The 20,276-nt window shown below is 45.1% G+C and overlaps 1 protein-coding gene across 2 annotated transcripts in view; it reads left to right on the top strand.

Moving 5' to 3' along the window:
- Pitpnc1 (phosphatidylinositol transfer protein cytoplasmic 1) overlaps window positions 1–20,276 on the top strand; it is a 337,842-nt gene that overhangs the window by 163,697 nt on the left and 153,869 nt on the right. For both annotated transcript variants that reach the window (XM_008843193.2, XM_008843192.2), the window contains exon 2: window positions 5,532–5,680. In XM_008843193.2, coding sequence (XP_008841415.1) covers window positions 5,532–5,680 — 149 coding nt within the window. The remainder of the gene's footprint in view (window positions 1–5,531; window positions 5,681–20,276) is intronic.

The raw sequence follows: 20,276 nt of genomic DNA, 5'->3' as shown, positions 1-20,276 counted from the left end.
TTTTTTAAATCAAGGTGAATGGTGTCTGAGGAAAGATACTTGAAATTGACCTCTGGCCTTCATGTGCATGCAACACATACATGTACATACACACATGAGCACAAGCACACATTAAAAATAAAAGGAAGACTAAAATTGAGTGAAATGGAAAGAATCAGACTTGTTATTCAGATCTCAACTCTATCATTAAGAAACTGCAGACTGCCAGGTGTGGTGGCTCATGCCTTTAATCCCTGCATTCAGGAGGCAGAGGCAGGCAGGTCTCTGTGAGATTGAAATCAGCCTGCTCTACATAGGGAGTTCCAGGCCAGCTGGGGCTATAAGGAAAAAAATAGTAATTATGAACCATCTTTGATGTCTCTGAGACTCAGTTTCCTCATTCATCAGCACCTACCTTGTTGGCTCATTGTAAGCATCAGAAATGAGTTCAGAGCGCCAATCAGTGCATCAGTGCAACAGGCAGTCAGCAAAGCTATGAACTATCACCACCACCGAAATTGTCAGTTCTGTGATAACTCCCAGACCTTGAAGTCATCAGAACCCTCTGAGTCTTTGCCATCTAGTGCCTTCATCCAACACTCAAGTTCATTTGGGGGTGGTCATTTGGGCTGTGGCATTTTCAGTAAATAAGAGGTGCAGCAAGTACGAATGGCAAAGAGAAGCAGGTCTCCCAAGGATGGAGCAGCCCCCGCCACCTGCCCAGCCTACTGCTGTGTGATCCTGAGCATTCAGCTGTGAGCCCTCACCACACTGCACTTTCGAGGGTTCAGTCTTCAGTGTGCCTAGGAATAAACCTTCCATCTCCCGTCCCTCCAGTCAGAATGTCAAAGGTCTAGGGTGACCTTACATGTGGCTTTTTACTTCTATTTATGTGTACATGTATGTGTATACACGTGTACATGAGTGCCTCCTGAGGCTGGAAGAGAGTGTTGGATCCCCTGGAGCTGGTGTTACAAGTGGTTATGAGCCCTTGGATGTAGATGCTTAGAACCGAACTCAGATTCTCTGAAAGAGCAGCAAGTGCTCTTAACTGCTGAGCCATCTCTCCAGGGTCCGGATACGGCATTTTTTAGGTAGTTCAAACACTATCTGTTCCTTTCCTCAACTGGGAAACTTTGCTACTTGGGTCTGAGAGTCACAGATGGGTTTCATTAATAAAACAATAGACAACTTCTGAATGGCCATCTTCGTATAATGGCCACACCAGCAGAGCCCATGTCTGAGTCTGGGCTCGAATGTCTCACACCCTCAGCATCTGCAGGTCACCCTTCCACCCACAGACTGACGCTGTCCTAGTGAGCTAAGGCTGGTGTCTGCCCTGCACTGGCCCATGAGGAGCCGCTGGAATGATCAATGAGACTGGGCTGCCAGACCCCTGCTGGTTGCCTGTGAATCAGTCACCCCTGCCATGCTGGATCCATCTCCTCGGAACAGAAATCACTTGAGCTGCACCCAGCCAGGCTGACTCGCGTCTGGCTAATGGCTTTTCTGTGTCATGCATCGACCTTGGCACCCTACATTTTTTATATGTGAGTGGGTTGGAGACCATCTGCTCGTAGACTCCGCCCTTCTATAAACCTTCTAGCAAGGCCGTTGACAGGACTTCGAGTTGGGGGGGGGTGGCTTCTGAGACCACACGTCTAAAACTTGAGATGAAAACCACGTAACATGAAATTAGCCCTTTTTAAAAGTTTTTTTTGATTAGCATGTATTGATTATATGTGATGTTTTCATATATATTCAATGCATTTTCTCATATTCATCGCTCCATTACCCTCCTTTGCCCCCCCCCTCCCATATGTCCCCTTCCTCTTCCCAACCAATCTCTCTTCTGCTTTCTTTTCCTGTTTGGTGAACCTCTGAGTTTCATGAGGGTTGCTTACAGGAGCTCGGGGGAGGGGTTATTTAGAGGATCATGGGCAACTGACACGTGACTACACCACTGAAGAGGACTCTCACCCAGCAACCATGAACTGCCCAGAGATCCTCAGGGAGACGTGGAGCCTTGTGAACCCGTATTTTTTTCCCCGTGCTATGATTCAATCAGGGCCTTGGGCATGCTATGCATGTACTCCAGCACCGTGCTCCACCTTCAAACAACCCCTTAGAGTGAAAAGTTCATCTGGTATCATCCTAATGTAGGACTCTATCCTCGACCCAGAGCCTGTCATTACTCCTTCCAAGAGAAACTTCGGACTGATTGAGCTAGTTGTGTGAGTGTGTTTGTTCTTGTGAGTGTGGATGTGCACGTGTGTGTTAGGGAGGATCACGCATATACTTGTGATAGCAAGCATGTTGAGATCAGAGGGCAACTTTCAGGAGTCAGTTCTCCCCTTCCATCTTTATGTGGCTTCTGGGGTTTGAACTCAGGGTGCCAGGCTTGTGTAGCCAGCACCTTTGCCTGCCGAGCCATCTCACCAGCACTCTATTTTATTTTTTGAGACAGACTGGAATTGAGGTGTGCGGCACCATGTTCAGCTTTTTACAGGGGTGCTGGTTATCTACCTCAGGATCTCAGGCTTGCCCTGTGAGCTGTTACTGTCTGAGCTATCACCCCACCCCCTGTACTGGGTTTTCAGGGCTGCCTGACCAAGCAGCCTATGCTGAATAGCTAAACTACAGCTGTCCATCTTCTCCCAAGCCTGGAGGCCAGAAATGAAGTGTCAGCAAGGTGGTTTTTACTGAAAGCTTAGGGTGGGGGCATCTGTCCCAGGCTACCCATGCCTCATGTCACAGTCCTGTACCTGTCTGCCTCTGTATTCAAATCTCTTGTATATAAATGCACCAGTCATACTGGGTTAAGGTCTATCCTAATATCCCAATGACCTCCTTTTAACTCAATTACCTCCAAGAAGCCTTATTTTCAAATAAGATCATGCTTTGAAATACTAGGTGTCAAGACTTCATTCTTTGAAGTCTAGAAAGGGGACATACTTCAACCGGTAACACACATTAAGCAATTTCAGTACCAGGATTTTACTCCTTTTTGTGACCGAATACTATTCCACTGCATGCAATCATTTGGTTTTTGAACGTCAAGCTTACCTCCAAGAAGCCTTATTTTCAAATAAGATCATGCTTTGAAATACTAGGTGTCAAGACTTCATTCTTTGAAGTCTAGAAAGGGGACATACTTCAACCGGTAACACACATTAAGCAATTTCAGTACCAGGATTTTACTCCTTTTTGTGGCCGAATACTATTCCACTGCATGTAATCATTTGGTTTTTGAACGTCAAGTACAAGACCTGTGGGCAGTGTCTGTATCTTTAGAGCACCCTGCCTTAGGCTTGTGTGAGGTGGACCATTGATTCCACAGGTATACCTCCCAAATCTCCAGTCTGGGAGCTTGTTCTTACATTGTCATCCTTGTAGGCGGGCTAGAATACTGGACAGAGGGGAAGCCAGGTCAAGCCCCTCATCCTCTGGTTCCTTTTTAAAAATTCATTTATCTTCAGGCTTCCGCTCGCCTCTTCCTGCCCTTATCTGGTATCCTCCCTCCCGCCAAGTGCACAAACACACATTAAAAGCATTTTAAACACAGACCGGTTCTAGAGAAGAACATGACTAGAGAGGAAGTACAGCCCTTTGAGAAGACCCAGCCAGCAGCCTGCTCCGTCGTCATGGTTACTGGGCCTGGTCCCTCGGGCTGGCCACAGACTAGAGCCTGTCAGATCTTCACACTCCCTTCCATGCACCTGCCTCAGCATGAAAGAGGGGCCTTGCATGTCCTCTCAGCTTTGGAACCAATGGCGATGCTGACTTGAATGTTTCATCTGCCCTGATGTTAAAATAGATTCCTCTCTCCTATGCACACAGACAGGGGACCTGCATTCCTGCTGGCCAAGGCCCCTTCAGGAACAACTCAGCATTGGTATTAGCTTGCAGGAGACTCATGCCTTGGTAGTAGTGACCTAGTGAGCAAGCCATGATCACAGCAGAGTCAAGTCTTGACCCTGAGCAGACACGTCCCTCATGAAAAAGTTGTTTTAGTCCTCTGTCCTCTCCTCTCTCCCTCTGTTCCTCCCTCTCCCAGCCCCTCTACACAAGTGCGCGCGCGCGCACACACACACACACACACACACACACACACACACAGCTATCCGTTTTGCCACTATAGAAGTCCACTGGGGAAAGAAACTCCTGCTGGTCCTGGTTTTTTGTGTTTTGCATTTTTTTTATTATTTGTGGGTATAGGTATATTGTGTGTGGGCACACAGGCCACAGTACAAGTGTGGAGGTCAGAGGACAACTTGGGTGAGTCAAGTCTCTCCTTTTACGATGAGGATCTTGGAATTGAACTCAGGACATCAGTCTTGGCGGCAAGCTCCATTATCTGTTGAGCCATCTTGCTGGCCCAGTCTTGGGGTTTTGAGAGTAGCAGGAAGGAGCATTGAACAATTAGGAAGTGAAGACAGGATGGAAATGTTCCTGCCCTACATTGCTCTTGTTACCACTTTAGGGTTGACTTGTGGTTCCTGGACTCCACATCTCCAGTGGAACTGGATAAAAATGAGCCCGAGATATGGAAGATGGTCCTTGGTGTGGTACAGGCTTCTGGAACTTAAGTTCTTAACTGTGGGTCCACTCATGGTGAGGCCTGGGTGCTTGGAGCTTTTAAAGCATCCAGGGGGCTTAGCATGGGTGACTCGTGCCTATACTTGAGAGGCTGAGGCAGGAACATGACTGAGAGTTCCAGACCAGTCTGGATACAGTGAGAGACCCTGTCTCAAAAAACAGTACAAGGATCTGGGGATATAGGTCAGTTGGTAGAGGTCTTGCCTGACATGCATGAAGCCCTGGGTGCTATTCCCAGCACTGCATAAACCGGGCACAGTGGTGTTCACATGTGATCCCAGCCCCTGGGAAGGAAGGTGGAGGCAGGAGGACCAGAGATTCAGTGTCGTCCTTGGCTACAGAATGAGCTCAAGGCCAGCCTGGGCTTCATGAGGTCCTGTCTCAAAATCAAAACAAACAAAAAACCAAGGAAACAAAAAACCCAAAACAATAAAATACCCGAGTGGATCTGCCTTCTGGCCACCTGTGAGAACTGCTATTCTAAGAGGGAGAAGACGCAGGTGACAGTTAATCCTCTGTGCCCAGCATTGCTGCCAATTAGCTAGAAAGCAGGGACAGAAATAACACACCTTAGGCTGCCTTTGGCCAAGCCAAATAGGACACCAGCTCCATTTAACCCTGTCAGGCCAGCATGGAATGCAAGGTTCCAGTTTCCCACTTTTCCACCCTCCACCCTGGCCTTAAAGAGTGCCAGGACCCCTGGGAGCACTGCTTGGTGCAATGGCACACACGGTTCACAAGAATACACCATTTCTACATTTTGCTTACAGCCAGTTCTCAGCCGACTTCCCAAGGACAGTAGTGTGAGGCCCAAGTGACTGCTGGCTTTTCTCAGTAGAAGGTGCTGATATGATTAGTTGCTGTGTGCCCTATCATTGGAGGACAATGTGGGGGGTCATCAGAGGAAAGCTGGTGCTGACCTCTCTGTCTCCATCTCTCTGTGTGTTTTGTAGTACAAAATTGGACAGCTGTACATGATCAGCAAACATAGCCATGAACAGAGCGACCGGGGAGAAGGGGTGGAGGTTGTACAGAACGAGCCCTTCGAGGACCCTCACCATGGCAACGGGCAGTTCACTGAGAAGAGAGTCTATCTCAACAGGTAAGTCATAAGAGCAGGGGATGCACCAGGAGTCCCTCTGGCCTGTCCCCATAAGGTAAGGCCTTGAGAGATTGGGAAGAGGTCACTGGAAAGTCATTATAACCCCCCCTCAGCAGCCACCAATATTGTTACTTTCAAAACTAGAATCCATTGAGCTCCCGGAAACTCACCTGCCTTAATGGGGAGAGGCTCGCCTTTGATGACATAAGAAGAAATCTGATCTTTCCTTGGACACTGTCTGTTAGATTTGGGAAGGAGGTAGCTGTGGTTTGAGGTGGTGGGGACAGCATGGACCAAGTAGACCTCATGACTGTGAGTCTTGGGTAGTAGGATTTCCATGAAGTATCAAGTGACCATGTAGTTGTCCCCAGAGGAAACTGAAGTGACCAGAGTGATTGGTGGTGGCTAAGGTGACTTCCATTTCTCCAAGCAGAGGCAGGAGAATTCCTGGGGCTTCCTGACCAGCTAGCCTAGCCAAATCAGTGAGCTCCAGGTTCAACGAGTGTCAAAAATAATGTCGGGAATGATTGAGGAACACACCCAACACTGACCTCTGACCTCTGTGTGCATGTACAGACATACACACAGAATGTTTGTAGTGAGATTATATGAAATATACTTTATTGAAATTAACTGCTTCAGCAAACCAGGCTTGTATTAGCTTTTCCATGAGTATATTCACACGTGCACACTCACCTGCCACACTGCCTTGTGAACTGTCTCATTTGTACCCACGAGAAGCATTTCTGACATGCTGCTTGGACAGAGCCCCCAGCTTATTCACTGGCACTTGGGCATATTCTCCCATCTGCAGTGCCTTGGATGTGCTCAGCCTCTTTTTTAGAGGGGCTGTATTTACAGAGTTTCACTCCCTAGCAGGATGAACTAGACCATTCTGTCCTGAGAAGAGACTTCCAGTCCAGTAAGCAGGATGAATGGAAGTCTTCCAGGCCAGTACCCTGAAGGGACACAGTACCAGGGAATTCCTGAGTCATGATGAAATGCAAATGAGATTGATCCCATTCATCTGTTGGAAGCTGTGAATTCCCAGGTTCTGGAACCAGTTCAGGCCCCCACCCCACCCCCCACTCCACCAAATGTTGATCTACAGGAGTCACCAAGCCCCAGGTCTGGCCAGGGATGGCTTCTTTGAGACAGATTCCAGGTATGCTGCTTGGCCATTCTCAGTGTGGAAGGTATGAAGACAAGAGCAGGTTGCCTCTCAGAGATCGCCTCTGAACAAACACGAAGAAGTGAGGAAAACAGAAACTATGGAAAATTCCACTTCTGGGCTTGCAGTGGAATTCGCTTATGTTATTGCCTGGGGAATGTTCCCTATGGACCAAAATCAAGAGAAATGTTAGAAACTTTACAACTTTTGCTGAGGCAGAAGAAGTGTCCGGCTGTCTCTGTCAGTCTGTTTTCTCTATCAAAATATATGATATTTATTTTAAAGGAGAGTCATAAACATTATAAGAGGGAGATTTGTTATAAATAGATTATGTGGACTTCCAGTAATAGTAACTGGAAAGATTAATGTAGACCCTCCCCCACTTCCTATGACAAACACAGGATGAAATATAACAATATAAAGCTGAGCTTAAAACAAAGAAAGGGAAATCCTCAGGTACTAAAGTGAGAAAGGAACTTGTGCTGGAATGGGAAACAGACCAGTAAGTGCTACGGAAGCCAGGGGACATCAGAACCCACTGCAGGCTCTGCTGTCTAGGGGGCAGGGAATATGGTCTTAGGCCCACACAAATGGGGAATTGGAACTAAGAATCAGACACCTATACTGGTGTATGGCAATCAAGGTTTGAGAGAGGTTACTATCTAGAGACTCACGCTGAAAGAATCGCTCAGGCTGCAAAGATGGCTCTGCTGTTAAGAGTGCACACGCTTGTGCAGAGGACCCGAGTTCGATTCCCAGCACCCACATCAGAATCCTACAACCACCTGTAACTCCAGCTCCAGGGGATCCAACACCTTCTCTGGTCTTCACAGACAGTTGTACTCAGTGCATATACCCCTGCATAGACACACACAATGTACACATAATTAAAAATAATTTTTTTTTTAAAAAAAAGAAAAATACTAAAGGAGATACCTAACAAAGACAAAACTGAGGAAAGAGCAGAGAAGGATCTGGAAGAAATAATAAAGTAAGTGATAAACTTGGAAAAGCTGACCGGCCATAGGATGTTTTAAAAACACTAGCAATGACTAATTGGGGAACATCTGCAGCATCCAAACAGTAGACAACGGCAACAGAACACGGAAGAGACTGCGGTGAAGACAGAACACGGAAGAGACTGCGGTGAAGACAGAGCACGGAAGAGACTGCGGTGAAGAACAGAACACGGAAGAGACCGCGGTGAAGACAGAACACGGAAGAGACCGCGGTGAAGACAGAACACGGAAGAGACCGCGGTGAAGACAGAACACGGAAGAGACCGCGGTGAAGACAGAACACGGAGAGACCGCGGTGAAGACAGGACACGGAAGAGACCGCGGTGAAGACAGAACACGGAAGAGACCGCGGTGAAGACAGAACACGGAAGAGACTGCGGTGAAGACAGAACACGGAAGAGACGGCGGTGAAGAACACACTCTGAGGTACTAAAAGGTTTAGGAATTAAAGAGAGATGTTGATTGCTCTGGTTTTCTTTAAGGCAAACATGCATATTCGAAATATAAAATTAACCTCTGGAGGGATAGTAAAGCAATAAATAACTTCTAAGAGACCATACGATCCGTCCACAGAAGACAGTGAAGTAGAAATCAAATTTTGGTGGCAGTGTATACTGAAATGTCCAGTCACTTTCCCAGTTACTCTTACAGCTAGGGATGAGACCCTGTGACCTAGTTCTGGCTCACAAGACACAAGACCACCTTCCTCTCCAATACACAGAGACGGATGTTCAAGGGGCTGTCTTTTTCTGTTTGAGAGAGCCGTGATCATCTTGTAAGAAAGGAGGAGAAATCCTCCTGCATTATTTTTTTCCTAGTTGGTTCATGCCAAAGCCAAAAGACATTCTTTTAAGAGAGAGGATCAGTTACATAAATGATTTCATGTCAGTATTTTACTTGTGGTTTTATAATAAAGTGACCTCCGGGGATTTTTTTTAAAGGAGAAAGAAGGGGAGAATGGAAAGTGACTATTGAAAGACAACTGATATTGTCTATAATCTATAATCTTTGATAGCAGAACTGAACAATAAGAGTGCAGAAAGCGGTTGGGGATGTCCCTCAGTGATAGAGTGTTTGCCTAGCATATGCAAGACTGTGGGTTCCATCCCCCCCAAAAGGTTCCATCCCGCCCCCCCCAAAAAAAAAGTTCAGAAAGGAAATTTACACAAAGAAGGACATGGACATCAAACTCCTATATAAAACATTCACAAGTCAAATCTTTCACCATTACTCAAACAAGTTCATCCCTGAACTTCACTGCATTAACACTAAATAAGCCTTTGGGTATATGTGTCCACAGTAAAGCTGAGAACAACATAAGAACCCTCGCTACCACCTCTTTAATCCAACATTGTGTGATGTCACTAGCCTACACAATGAAACAAGAAAGGAAGAAACTGGGGCTGTATGTCAGTGGTAGAGTGTTTGCCTAGGGTGATGGTTAGTTTTAATTGTCACCTTGACACAAGGTAGAATCACCTGGGAAGAGAGTCTCAGTGAGGGATTGTCTAGATCGGATTGTCCTGTGGCTTGTGGGGAATTATCTTTGTTACTAAGGTTAATTGATGTGGGGAGTGTGCAGCCTGCTGTGGGCAGCACCATTCCCTAGGCTGGGGATCCTGGACTGTGTAAGTGTAAGAGAAAGGAAGCTAAGCATAAACACTCATGTATTCTTTCTCTGCTCTGGACTGGATGTGACCAGTTGCTTCAAGTTCCTGCTGCCTTGACATCCCCACAATGATGGACTGTGACCTGGACTTGTGAGATAAAATAATTCTCCCCTAAGTTACACTTCAAAAGAGAGTAGGTGTGAATGACCAGTGCACGCATATATATGAAAAATGCTCACCTTATGGGGAGGTAGGAAAGCAAGCTGAAACAAGAACAACTGGTTTCACACTGACAAAAAATAATATCTGATGATTCTGGGGATTAACAAAAATATGAAAAAAACAACTCATTTCCAGTGTTGGAGAGAGCTATAAACTGAGCTCTCTTTTTTATTTTTATGTTTTTTCGGCGTGGGGATAGTTTATTTTCAGCTTGAAGGAGGAACAGTGCAGGATACACTTAGAATATCGTTTCTTATTGTTCATGACACAACTTAAAAAAGAATCTTACTGACCAAAGACAGGGCAATAGCAGCTTCAACACAGACAAAATCTGCAATGTGATGAAATACTTGAAACATATTCAAATCCATAAGTTCATATCCATAATTTTTAAAATACTCATTAGTGACTTTGAAAGGTGTGAAAATACAGCTGGTATTATTTCAAAATTTGTAAATTAAAAAAATTTTTTTTTCCTGCATTTGACTTTATACACCTCTAAGTAAACAATGGGCTGATACCCAGAAATGTCCACAGGTTTAACAAATAAGTTAAAAAGGAATCATAGAGGTTGCCTATCAGTATTGGGCAACCCCATCCTCTTTAATGGTAACAACCATTAGCACTTCAACATGTAGCCAGACACCTAGCTGTGGTATAAATATGAAAGTCATCTGCCCAAGGGATCTGAACTGAATATGATCAAGCTTTTTTTTAAACTTAAAAAAAAAATTATCATTGCCGGGCGTGGTGGCGCACGCCTTTAATCCCAGCACTCAGGAGGCAGAGGCAGGTGGATCTCTGTGAGTTCAAGGCCAGCCTGGTCTACATAGTGAGTTCCAGGACAGCTGGGACTACAGGGAAACCCTGTCTCCAAAAAAGACCAAAATGAGCTGGAGAGATGGCTCAGCGGTTAAGAACACTGATTGTTCTTGCAGAAGACCCGAGTTCGAATCCCAGCTTCCACATGGCAGCTAACAACTGTCCGTAATGCTAGTCCCAGGGGATCAGACAACCTCTTCTGACCTCTGTGGGCACCGCACAACACGGGTGAACCTACCTATATGTAGGCAATACACACGTACACATAAAATTAAAATAAATAATATTTTAAAGAGGTTATTGGGGACTGGAGAATTTTTTTAAAAAGACCAAAAAAAATTATTGAGAATGTTATACATGTATATAAGGTGTTTTGGTCAAATCCACACCCACTCCCTGGCCTCCAACTCTTCCCATATCTCCCCATCCCTTTTTTCTGACTTCTTGTCCTTCCTTCCTTCCTTCCTTCCTTCCTTCCTTCCTTCCTTCTTTTTTATGGGGATTTTTGCAACACTAACATTCCCCACTCTGAAGAGGTAACCCTAAAATTTTTTAGGGATTAGATAAGAACTCTCAAATACTTTTGACATTTTTGGCCTTTGGAACAGAGGCCCAAAGACATTTTGACTTTTAGCCAAGAAACTGACTACTTTTCTCTGGGGTCTTTTTACCCTAACTGCCTAGCCAATTCCTACCTCCTATTCTTATCACACCATCCTCTGAAGAGGTTACCCAAATTGCTGATAGGGAATTGGGACACAGACTGCTCTGACTTGTAGGGTGAGGCATTTGGGATACCCCTTCAGTGGGTCCATCTAAAAGACTCCCAAATTGCACAACTCTTGTCTGTAGGGGGAAAAGAAAGTCCTTGACTGGTGAATAGGGGATGTGAAGGAGAAGTAAAGTCAAGAGTAATTAGCATTACAAGTTCTAGATAGGGAACCAGAAAAAAGTCAGAAGAGGGCAAATTTCATATGTTCATATCAGAGTCCATTGGAATTTCTTGATGAGATGAGCTCTCCTCTTTACCAAAAGCATCAGCAGTAATGAGGAAAGTCAAAAATAGGTATGCCTTCCATTTACCAATTTATGTCTGGGTAGAATCCTCGAGGAATTGCTGCGTTGTGCACAAGAGACAGCTACTGCGAGATTAATTCTAGCAATGCATGTACTGGAAAATAAATTGTAAACAATTCTGATATCTTCAGTGGGAATACCTTGTGGTATAGTCACAAAATGGAAAATTCCAGTGCGATTCAGCTTAATAAACCAGATCTACTTGGACAGATTTCACAAGGTACAACAGTCAAACTACAGAAAGAAAGAAAAAAAAATCTAGCTAAGTATCTATATGGCATCCTTTCCAAAATTTTAAGAAATCTGAGACTAGGAAGGATTAGAGTCTAAATTCTGAATGAGGATCCAGAGAAACTTCAGTTGATTAGAATGATGGATCATCTACCAAGATGAAATTAAACAGGGACAAGTAAATGGTCTTATCTTTGGGTCCTGGAATACCAATTATACCTTGAATAGGATGAAGGACCAGGGATGTGGTTTAGCAGGAGATACAGCCATGCAAACCTGATGACCCAAGTGTCATCCCAGCAACTCACATTAAAAAAAAAAAAAAAAAGCCAGATGAGTGGCCTGCATCTGAAACCCTAGCACGCCTACAAAGAGAGGAGCCAGAGAAGAGAGAATCACCCAGAAATCTGCAGGCCAGCTAGCTTGGAGTAGGCTACACAGCAACAGAAGGAAAGGAGAGCATCCCTGACTGACTTTCACATATGTGATGTGGCACGCACACACACACACACACACACACACACACCAACAAAAAGAATGGTATGAAAGATAACTTTGTAATGGTATGTTTAAAAGAAATACAGTGATTTGGGTTGATAATTCAACATGAAATAATTATATGTTTATACACATAAAATAATGATTTGTATATGTAATTTATATGCATATATTGTAGATATAGCATTGTAAACATTACCCTTGGCTACATCAGTAAAAGGAAAGTGTAACTTGTTTCTTTGGGGGTTTTGTTTTGTTTTTGTTTTGGTCTTTTTTTGAGACTGGGTCTTCTGTAGCCCCAGCTGACCCGGAAATCACTATGTAGACCAGGCTGGCCTTGAATTCACAGAGATCTGCCTGTCTCTGTTTCCTGAGTGCTGGGATTAAAGGTGTATACCACCATGCTTGGCTGTAAAGTGCAACTTGGTAAAAGTGAAAAAGCCAAAATAAAATATCACCTTGCCTAATTTTCCACTGTCCAGAACATACCTTAAGTATATGTCTGTCCCTGAACGGCATACCTTAAAATGAACGTAGACAGAACTGTGTGTTTAGAAGTTAAGGCTAGACTGGGGGTCTGTCATGGTGCTGTTAGGTAAAAACTAGCAGGCCCAACATCAATGAGTAGAAACACCAGGAGAAAGAATTAGACTCAATTCATGGAAGAAAACTCTAAGCACACAAGTCTTGTGAGCACGCACACATGCACACAAGTGGTTTAACACATCACATGGTGGGTTCAGTTGGACAATCTAGAAGATGCTTTGGGACTCTACATTTCTACATTCAAAATATATATTAGGCATAATCTTGACTTTCTACGTGCATGAGTAATCAAAGAGGCAGTATCTAGGCAGTGCCCTTTCCAGAGTTTAGATTAGTTTCCTTTCTACAACTCTAAACAAAGTCAATCCTTTTATAATTTAAAAGACTTTTGGTTCATTTGAAAGATAAACCCATATCTTAGCACCAGGGAGATTATAACTTAGCAAAAGAGAAAGAAAATATCAATATGTGAACAGCTCTGTGGTGGCACATACCTGTAATCCCAGCACTTGGGAAGCTGAGGTAGGAGAATCGGAAGTTCTAAGCCAGCCTAGGCTATTTAATGAGAACCCTGTCTTAAATAATTGATATGTGACAGAAGCATGAATTAGTAAGGTAGATCCCATAATCTTAAAAAGAAAATGAAACCCATTTCTTTTCAGTAACAGTCTAGAGCTACTTGGAATTGATTCATATCCTGATGTAAAAGTTGTGTGTGTTGAAATCTTAGAATATATCAACAGAGTATACAGCTTTGGGGGGGACCCTAAGTAAGTAAGTTAATACCTATTTTCTGATCAAGATAAGGTCCAGGCTTGTTGGGTTAAGTCCAGGCTAGTAGGTAGGGTCCAGCATTTGTAAGCCTATCTGACTTCTTATGGGAGTCTTGAGGCAGTGGGTCTTAAGAGACAGACTGACAATAGCCAAGATGTTCTCAGTAGCTAAGATGTGCCCATTTAATGATTTATAGTATTATACAAACTCTCCTGTGGACCTGAGTTCACAAGCTAGCAACGTGAGTGGACCCTTCCTTGCATCACTCTAAAATAGGAAGTCAAATCACATTCAGAAGCTGGTTTCTTGATTTATTACTCAAAGTAACTATTATCAGCCCTGGAAATATTCAAAGCTTAGGTACCCAGGGCCCACACTTCAGTTAATGCAGAAAGAAGAAAACTGCTCAAAGGGGAATTAGATTCAACCATAAGTATTATCACCAAGCAAAGTTCAGACGTCCATCTCTCCAGGAGTGGTGCACTTTGGCTGGTGTGTAAGGTAACTATGGGGATGAATGGAAGACTAGCCACAAAGCATCATAAGGCTATGCTGGGGAACGCTCATAGCTGCCAGGAACAAAGAAGTCTGTTGTCAGCAGAAAGAGTAGGTCATGGAAGATGTCAGAGGCCCAGACTTTTCTGGAGGCATAAGAATGGACAGGAGCCTGGGCAGCTCCAGAGAAGGTCAAGGACCCAGCAATGGCAATGGTCTTTAAGCAGAACCCAAGGCTTCTGCCATCCAGCTGTTCCCTTGCTGCCTTCGGCCGTCACCACCACAGTTGCTATGGGTAGACCCCCAACTGCTCCAACTTTCTATAATGTGTTCCAAAATCCCAAACATTCTCATATGCAGACTGTAGACAGGCAGGCAGGCAGACAGACAGAGACAGACAGACAGATAGACAGATAGATAATATAGGATCATTTCTAATGACTTGAAAGTTGAGGACTCATTACAGGGAAGTGAGAAGTCTAAAAGGACAGTGGGAAAAACAGGGCAATGGGAGGAACACAAAATACGTTTTCTCTCATACGGAATCTAGATTTAAACACACACACACACACACACACACACACACACACACACGTACATATATATGTGACATGAAAGCTGAAGGGAGACTATTTGGGAGGATAAAGGGGACCAGTAAGTGAAGGGAAGGGGATGGGAGGGTGGTAGAGCGAAGGCACAATGGTATACTTATGAAAAGGTTATAATCAACCCCAGTATTTTGTACACTAACTAAAAAATTGATTGAAAAAAAATCCCAAACATAAACATCATCCCAGATGTAACCCTGACCAGTGGGTATGGAGAGGGACTTACCTGTTTTCCAACATGGCTAAGCCATTTTACATTCCAACCAGTAATCCATGAGGATGCCACTTTCTCCACACAATCACGTCTCCATAATTGCTGTTGTCTGTCTTGGGCCGTGCACAGTGCTGCCTGCCACCCCCACCCCCCTCCCCCCAGTGGCTGTGAAGGGATCTTCTGTTGGTTTTTAAGTTTTTAAATATTCTAATTTTTTAAATTCTTTGTATGTGTGTACATGCACACGAGTGTGTGTGTGAATGTGGTGTGTGTGTGTAAATGTAGTATGTGTATGTGAATGTGGTGTGTGGTGTATACACAGAAGCCAGAGGAAGACATTGAGTGTCCTGTTGTCAATCTCCAGCTTACTCCCTTGAGATAGTGTCTCTCACTGAACATGTAGGATGGCAACCAGCAAACCCCAGTGACCATCCTGTCTCCACATCCATCCCTCCACCCCTCCTCTGCCCCAGCGCTACGTGACCATACCCAGCTTTTTACATGCGTGCTGGAGATTTGAACTCAAGTTCTTATGCTCCCACAGCAAGTGTTCCTACCTGCTGAGCCATCTCCCCAGGCCCTTCTTGTGGTTTTGGTCTGCACATCTCTAATGACCCACAATACCCATCATCTCTTTATCCGCTCTTTGTCCATTGTGTATCTTCTGTGAAGGAATGTCTGTTCAAGTCCTTTGCCAATTTTTAAATTGGGTATGAAGTCCCTTTAAAGTGCCATGTGTCTTTCAGTACTTATCCCGCATTTCCCAAGGACCATGGGGTTACTGCATCCTCCAACCCTTTCCCACAGCATTTGATGTTCTGTGGGGTGTGCTTTCTATTTTGGTGGCACCTGATGCATTTAGTGTATTGGCCCTGATGCAGGATTCCGTTGAATGAGAGTTCTTAGAGCAGTATGTTTGCTGGTCACCTTTGGGCCTTTGATCCAGTTCATTTGATCAAATGAGTGACATTTCTTGACTGTTTTTAAAATCCCCACTTTCAACTTGTATCCAGAGAAAGGAGGCATAATACTGATCAGATATTGGAGTAGTGATTATAAATAAAAATATCACCCAGTAGCATAGGGTGATGGGTGTGATGCTTAACATTGTCACCATGGATAGGATCTAGAATCACCTAGGAGATACGCCTCTGGGCATGCTTTTAAGGTATTTTCTAGAACAGGTTAACCTCTACGCATGACTTTAAGGGATTATCTAGCTAAATTAGATCAATTGAGGCAAAAAGATCCATGCTACATATGGGCAGAGCTGGGCACGGTTATTTACGCCTTTAATCCCAGCACTTTTGTGGCAGAGGTTGGCTGCTCTTTATGAGATCAAGGCCAGCTTGATCTATATAGCATGAGTTCCAAGCCAGCTGGGGCTATGGAGAAACTGTCTCAAAAACAAACCAGGGCGAGAGAGTTAGCCCAACAGTTAAGAGCACTGGTTGCTCTTGCAGCTCACAACCTTTCTAACTCCAGTTCCAGGGGATCCAGAGCCCTCTTCTGACCTCTGCAGACATTGCACTTACACACATGTAAGCAATACACTCATAGACATAAAATTAAAACAAACAAAAAACCCTAAATGTGGCAGAACCATTCCATGGGCCAGAGTTCCAGACGGCTTAAAGAGGAGACAGAAAGCTGAGTACGAGCATTGGTCACCCTCCACTTCCTGACTGTGGATGCAGTGTGACCAGCTGCCTCGTGCTCCTGCCGCCGTGCCTTCCCCACCGTGATGGACTGTACCCTTGACCTGTTAGCCAGATTAAGCCCTTCCTCTAAGTTTGCATCTTGTCAGGTAATTTGTCATTGTAGCAACTACCTAATACCATGGGTCCTTTATGAGTCACCCCCCCCGCCCCCACTTCATCGGGATCATCTCTTCCCCAGAAGCCCTGAGTGGAGGGACTGGGACTGGAGGGTGGATTGGCACCAGAAAAAAGGAAGTTTATTTTTAGGCTTGTTTTTCAGTTATGAAGTCTCATGCTTTTCACCACTACGGCTGTGGGATTAATTAGGCCGTGCTGGCATCTGTCAGTCAAGGAGGATCACCAGCTTCCAGTGGAGATCCTGTTGCATGCCCAAATCTACTGTCACCCAGACAACAGCATTCTTCCAACCACATGGCTCTCACCTTCCTCAGCAATCTCCCCTGGCCTCTGGTGGCTTTTGTAGGAGAGGGCAAAGCTCCTGAAAGCCCCAAGCTCTTTCTCACCATGCATGCAAGGCCACCAACCGGTCTCTTACCAAGCAACATATTGGGTACCCTGCTGCTATGGCTTGGTCTCTCTTTCCCATTTCCCTTTCTGATGCTCACAGTTCTTGCAGATCTGCTGAGCAAACTAATATCACTTCCCAAATCAACCTGAGTCAGCTCAGTGCCCAAGGCTCGTGTAACTTTGAGAGAGCCCGCTGCCCAGACAACAGGTGATGGAGAAAGTGTGAGACTCATGGATTCTCACCTAACTGCTTGTCTCCATGGGATTTTCAAAGAATCTTCATGATCATTATTGACTTCTAGGTACACAGAGACAGTCTTCATTCATTAAAAAATATTTTGGAGGGCTAGGGAGATGGCTTAATAGGAAAGAGTGCTTGCGATATTTGATTTTGGATCCCAGCATCTATATAAAAAGCCAGGCATAGATGCCTGCGGGCATGCAAAAAACAGTGCTGCGGGAAGCAGAAGTAGGATTGCTGGAGCTTATTGGCCACCAGCCTAGCTCCAGGTTCAGTGACAGCCTTTGTCTCAAAGAATAAACTAGTGTTAGACCAGGACACCCTATGTCCTCTGGCCTCTGCACATATGCACACACACACTTATACACATGGGTTATAGACTACACTGTCACATAATAAATAACTAAATTTTGTGGGGACTGGAGAGATGGCCGTTAAAAGCAGATATTTCTCTTGTAGAGGACCTGAGTTCAAGTCCTAGCACCCACATGAGTTGGCTTCAGCTCCGGGGAGATACAATGCCTCTGCCTCTGTGGGTGCCGGCACTCGTATGCACATACCTACACACAGACTCACACACATACACATACTTCAAAATGATAAACGTTTTTAAAACATTTTAAGAGGGCTGAAGATACAGCTCAGTGGCAGAGGGCTTGCATAAGGCCTTGGGTTCAGTTTCCAGTACTGGAAAACCACACACACACACACACACACACACGCATATGCACACATATACATTCATGGCCTATAGCACCGTTCTAGATGCTGGGGGATGTAACAATGAAGATCCTTGCTTTGTTGGAATTTGCATTCTAGCTGGAAGTGGGAGTTACAATATAACCATAATAGATCAGACTATTATTTTAGAGTATATATTTTATATATCATGCACACTGCCTAATCAATATAAAGTATGTATGTAGACACTCCACACATATGTACTTTTCGGCCCCTGTTATTCCATCCTGTCCACATCTCAGTTCTTTAGAATGGGCCAGAAGCACTCCTGGCTACCACCCCACTCCAACTGCTCCATGGGATCCTAGCAGCATGCAGCCAGGTGGCTTAACTTGACTTTGCCTCATTCCTGAAGATGCTGCTGACAAGAACAGCTGTCTTCACACAGCCACCAGCCTGCTGATCACACGGCCTAATGCTGTCCTAGCAGAAGCTCCCAAGAGCCTGTACCAGGCCAGCCCCTTTCCCCACACACAACACAAAGTCTCATTTAAGCAGGGAGGGTGGTGGGATCTGTGTCCAAGTTCAGAGAACTCTGCGTAATTCCTGCATGTGAAGTTAAGGGTACCCTGCCTCCCACAGGGGAGAGCTCAGGTCCACAAACTGCCTAGCTCTGTGTTGCTGAATAACCACCATACTAAGGGCACAAGTGCGGGATGGAGAGATGGCTCTGGGGTAAAGTGCTTTCCACAAGCATGAGAAGCTGAACTTGGACCCCCAGAATCCATGTGAAAGCTGGACAGGGTAGCAGGCATGTCTGTAATCCCAGCCCTCCTACAGCAAGAGGTGAGGCAGAGACAGGATCACCAAAGGTTTGGGATCAGCAAGCCTGACATGTGCAACAGTGAACAAGAGAGACCCTGCCTCAAACAAGGTGAGGAGGACCAATATCTGAGCTTGTCCTCCGACCTCTGCAGGTACACTGTGGTGCACATGCGTGTGTGTGCACACATATACCCCCCCTACACACACACATACATGAACACACACACCCAGAGATTTAAAAAAAAAAATCCCAACCTAGCAACTGAAAGGCCAGCCAGAACAACTGTTTAGGTAATAAGGTTACTACTGGTCAGCAGCTGGAGAAGAAACGGTCCTTGTTACTGTAGGTTCAGCTAGATGAGAGCTGCTGGTTACTATCAAGTAATTGTCAGATGCCGAGTTTCAGCACAAAGAGGAACCGGGTCAGAGTTCTGCTCCCAAGCCAGAGGGGAATGGGGACATCAGGGGAATGGGTCCTGTTTAAAATAAGCTGCTGTCAGTTGTGCATAATTGCAGTACAGAAGGTGATGGGGTTCAGGTGTGCTGGTTGAGGACAAAGTCCCTGGCTGGCCTTCCTGCTGGGAATAGTAAAGTCCTAGATTTCCAGTTAAGTTCATTTCCACTTCTGACCCCAGTTAAGAAAATGAAATTAGACTCCATTTAGACCACATTTGGCCCAATGTTCAGTAAACCCTGGAAAAATCCCAGGTGACCTTGCACTGTGATGTGAGATTAGATGTCAGGGCGACTGAGATAATCTGGATTAGAAGTCACCAGAAGCTTCTAGTGGAGGGCTAGTTTTGGCTCCCATCCCAGAGGCTCAGCTCCATGAGACAGGTAAGCACCCTTCCCCCTAGACCAGTTCTGAGCGCCTCTTCTGATCAGAGCAGTTGTGATTTAGGGACCCTACCAGATTGCACAGTTGTCCCTGAATCCACCCTCTAGCAGGCAACCAAAAATGTCTGCAGACACTGTCAAATGTTTTCGGGGGGACAAAATCACCCTCTGTTTAAAACCATGCTTCTAAGGTGGCTAACTCTCGAAGTTTGCCTGGCACTAAAGAATATCCTAACACATGGGAATCTCAGTGCTAAAACCAAGGATGGTCCTCAGGATGAGATGGCCACCTAGCTATGTCACTAGTTTGTAGAAGTAACCAGGCATGCCGAGTGTGGTGGTACATGCCTTTAATCCCAGCACTTGGGAGGCAGAGGCAGAGGCAGAGACAGGCAGATGGATCTCTTTGAGATCAAGGCCAGCCTGATCTCATAGAGAGTTCTAGTCCAGCTGGGGCTGTAGGGAGACCCTGTCTTAAAAAGAAGAAAAAGGAGGAG

This window comes from Nannospalax galili, unplaced genomic scaffold (genome assembly GCF_000622305.1).
Source record: "Nannospalax galili isolate Female #2095 unplaced genomic scaffold, S.galili_v1.0 scaffold781, whole genome shotgun sequence".
NCBI lineage: Eukaryota > Metazoa > Chordata > Mammalia > Rodentia > Spalacidae > Nannospalax > Nannospalax galili.
This window is presented reverse-complemented; position numbering and strand designations above follow the sequence as displayed.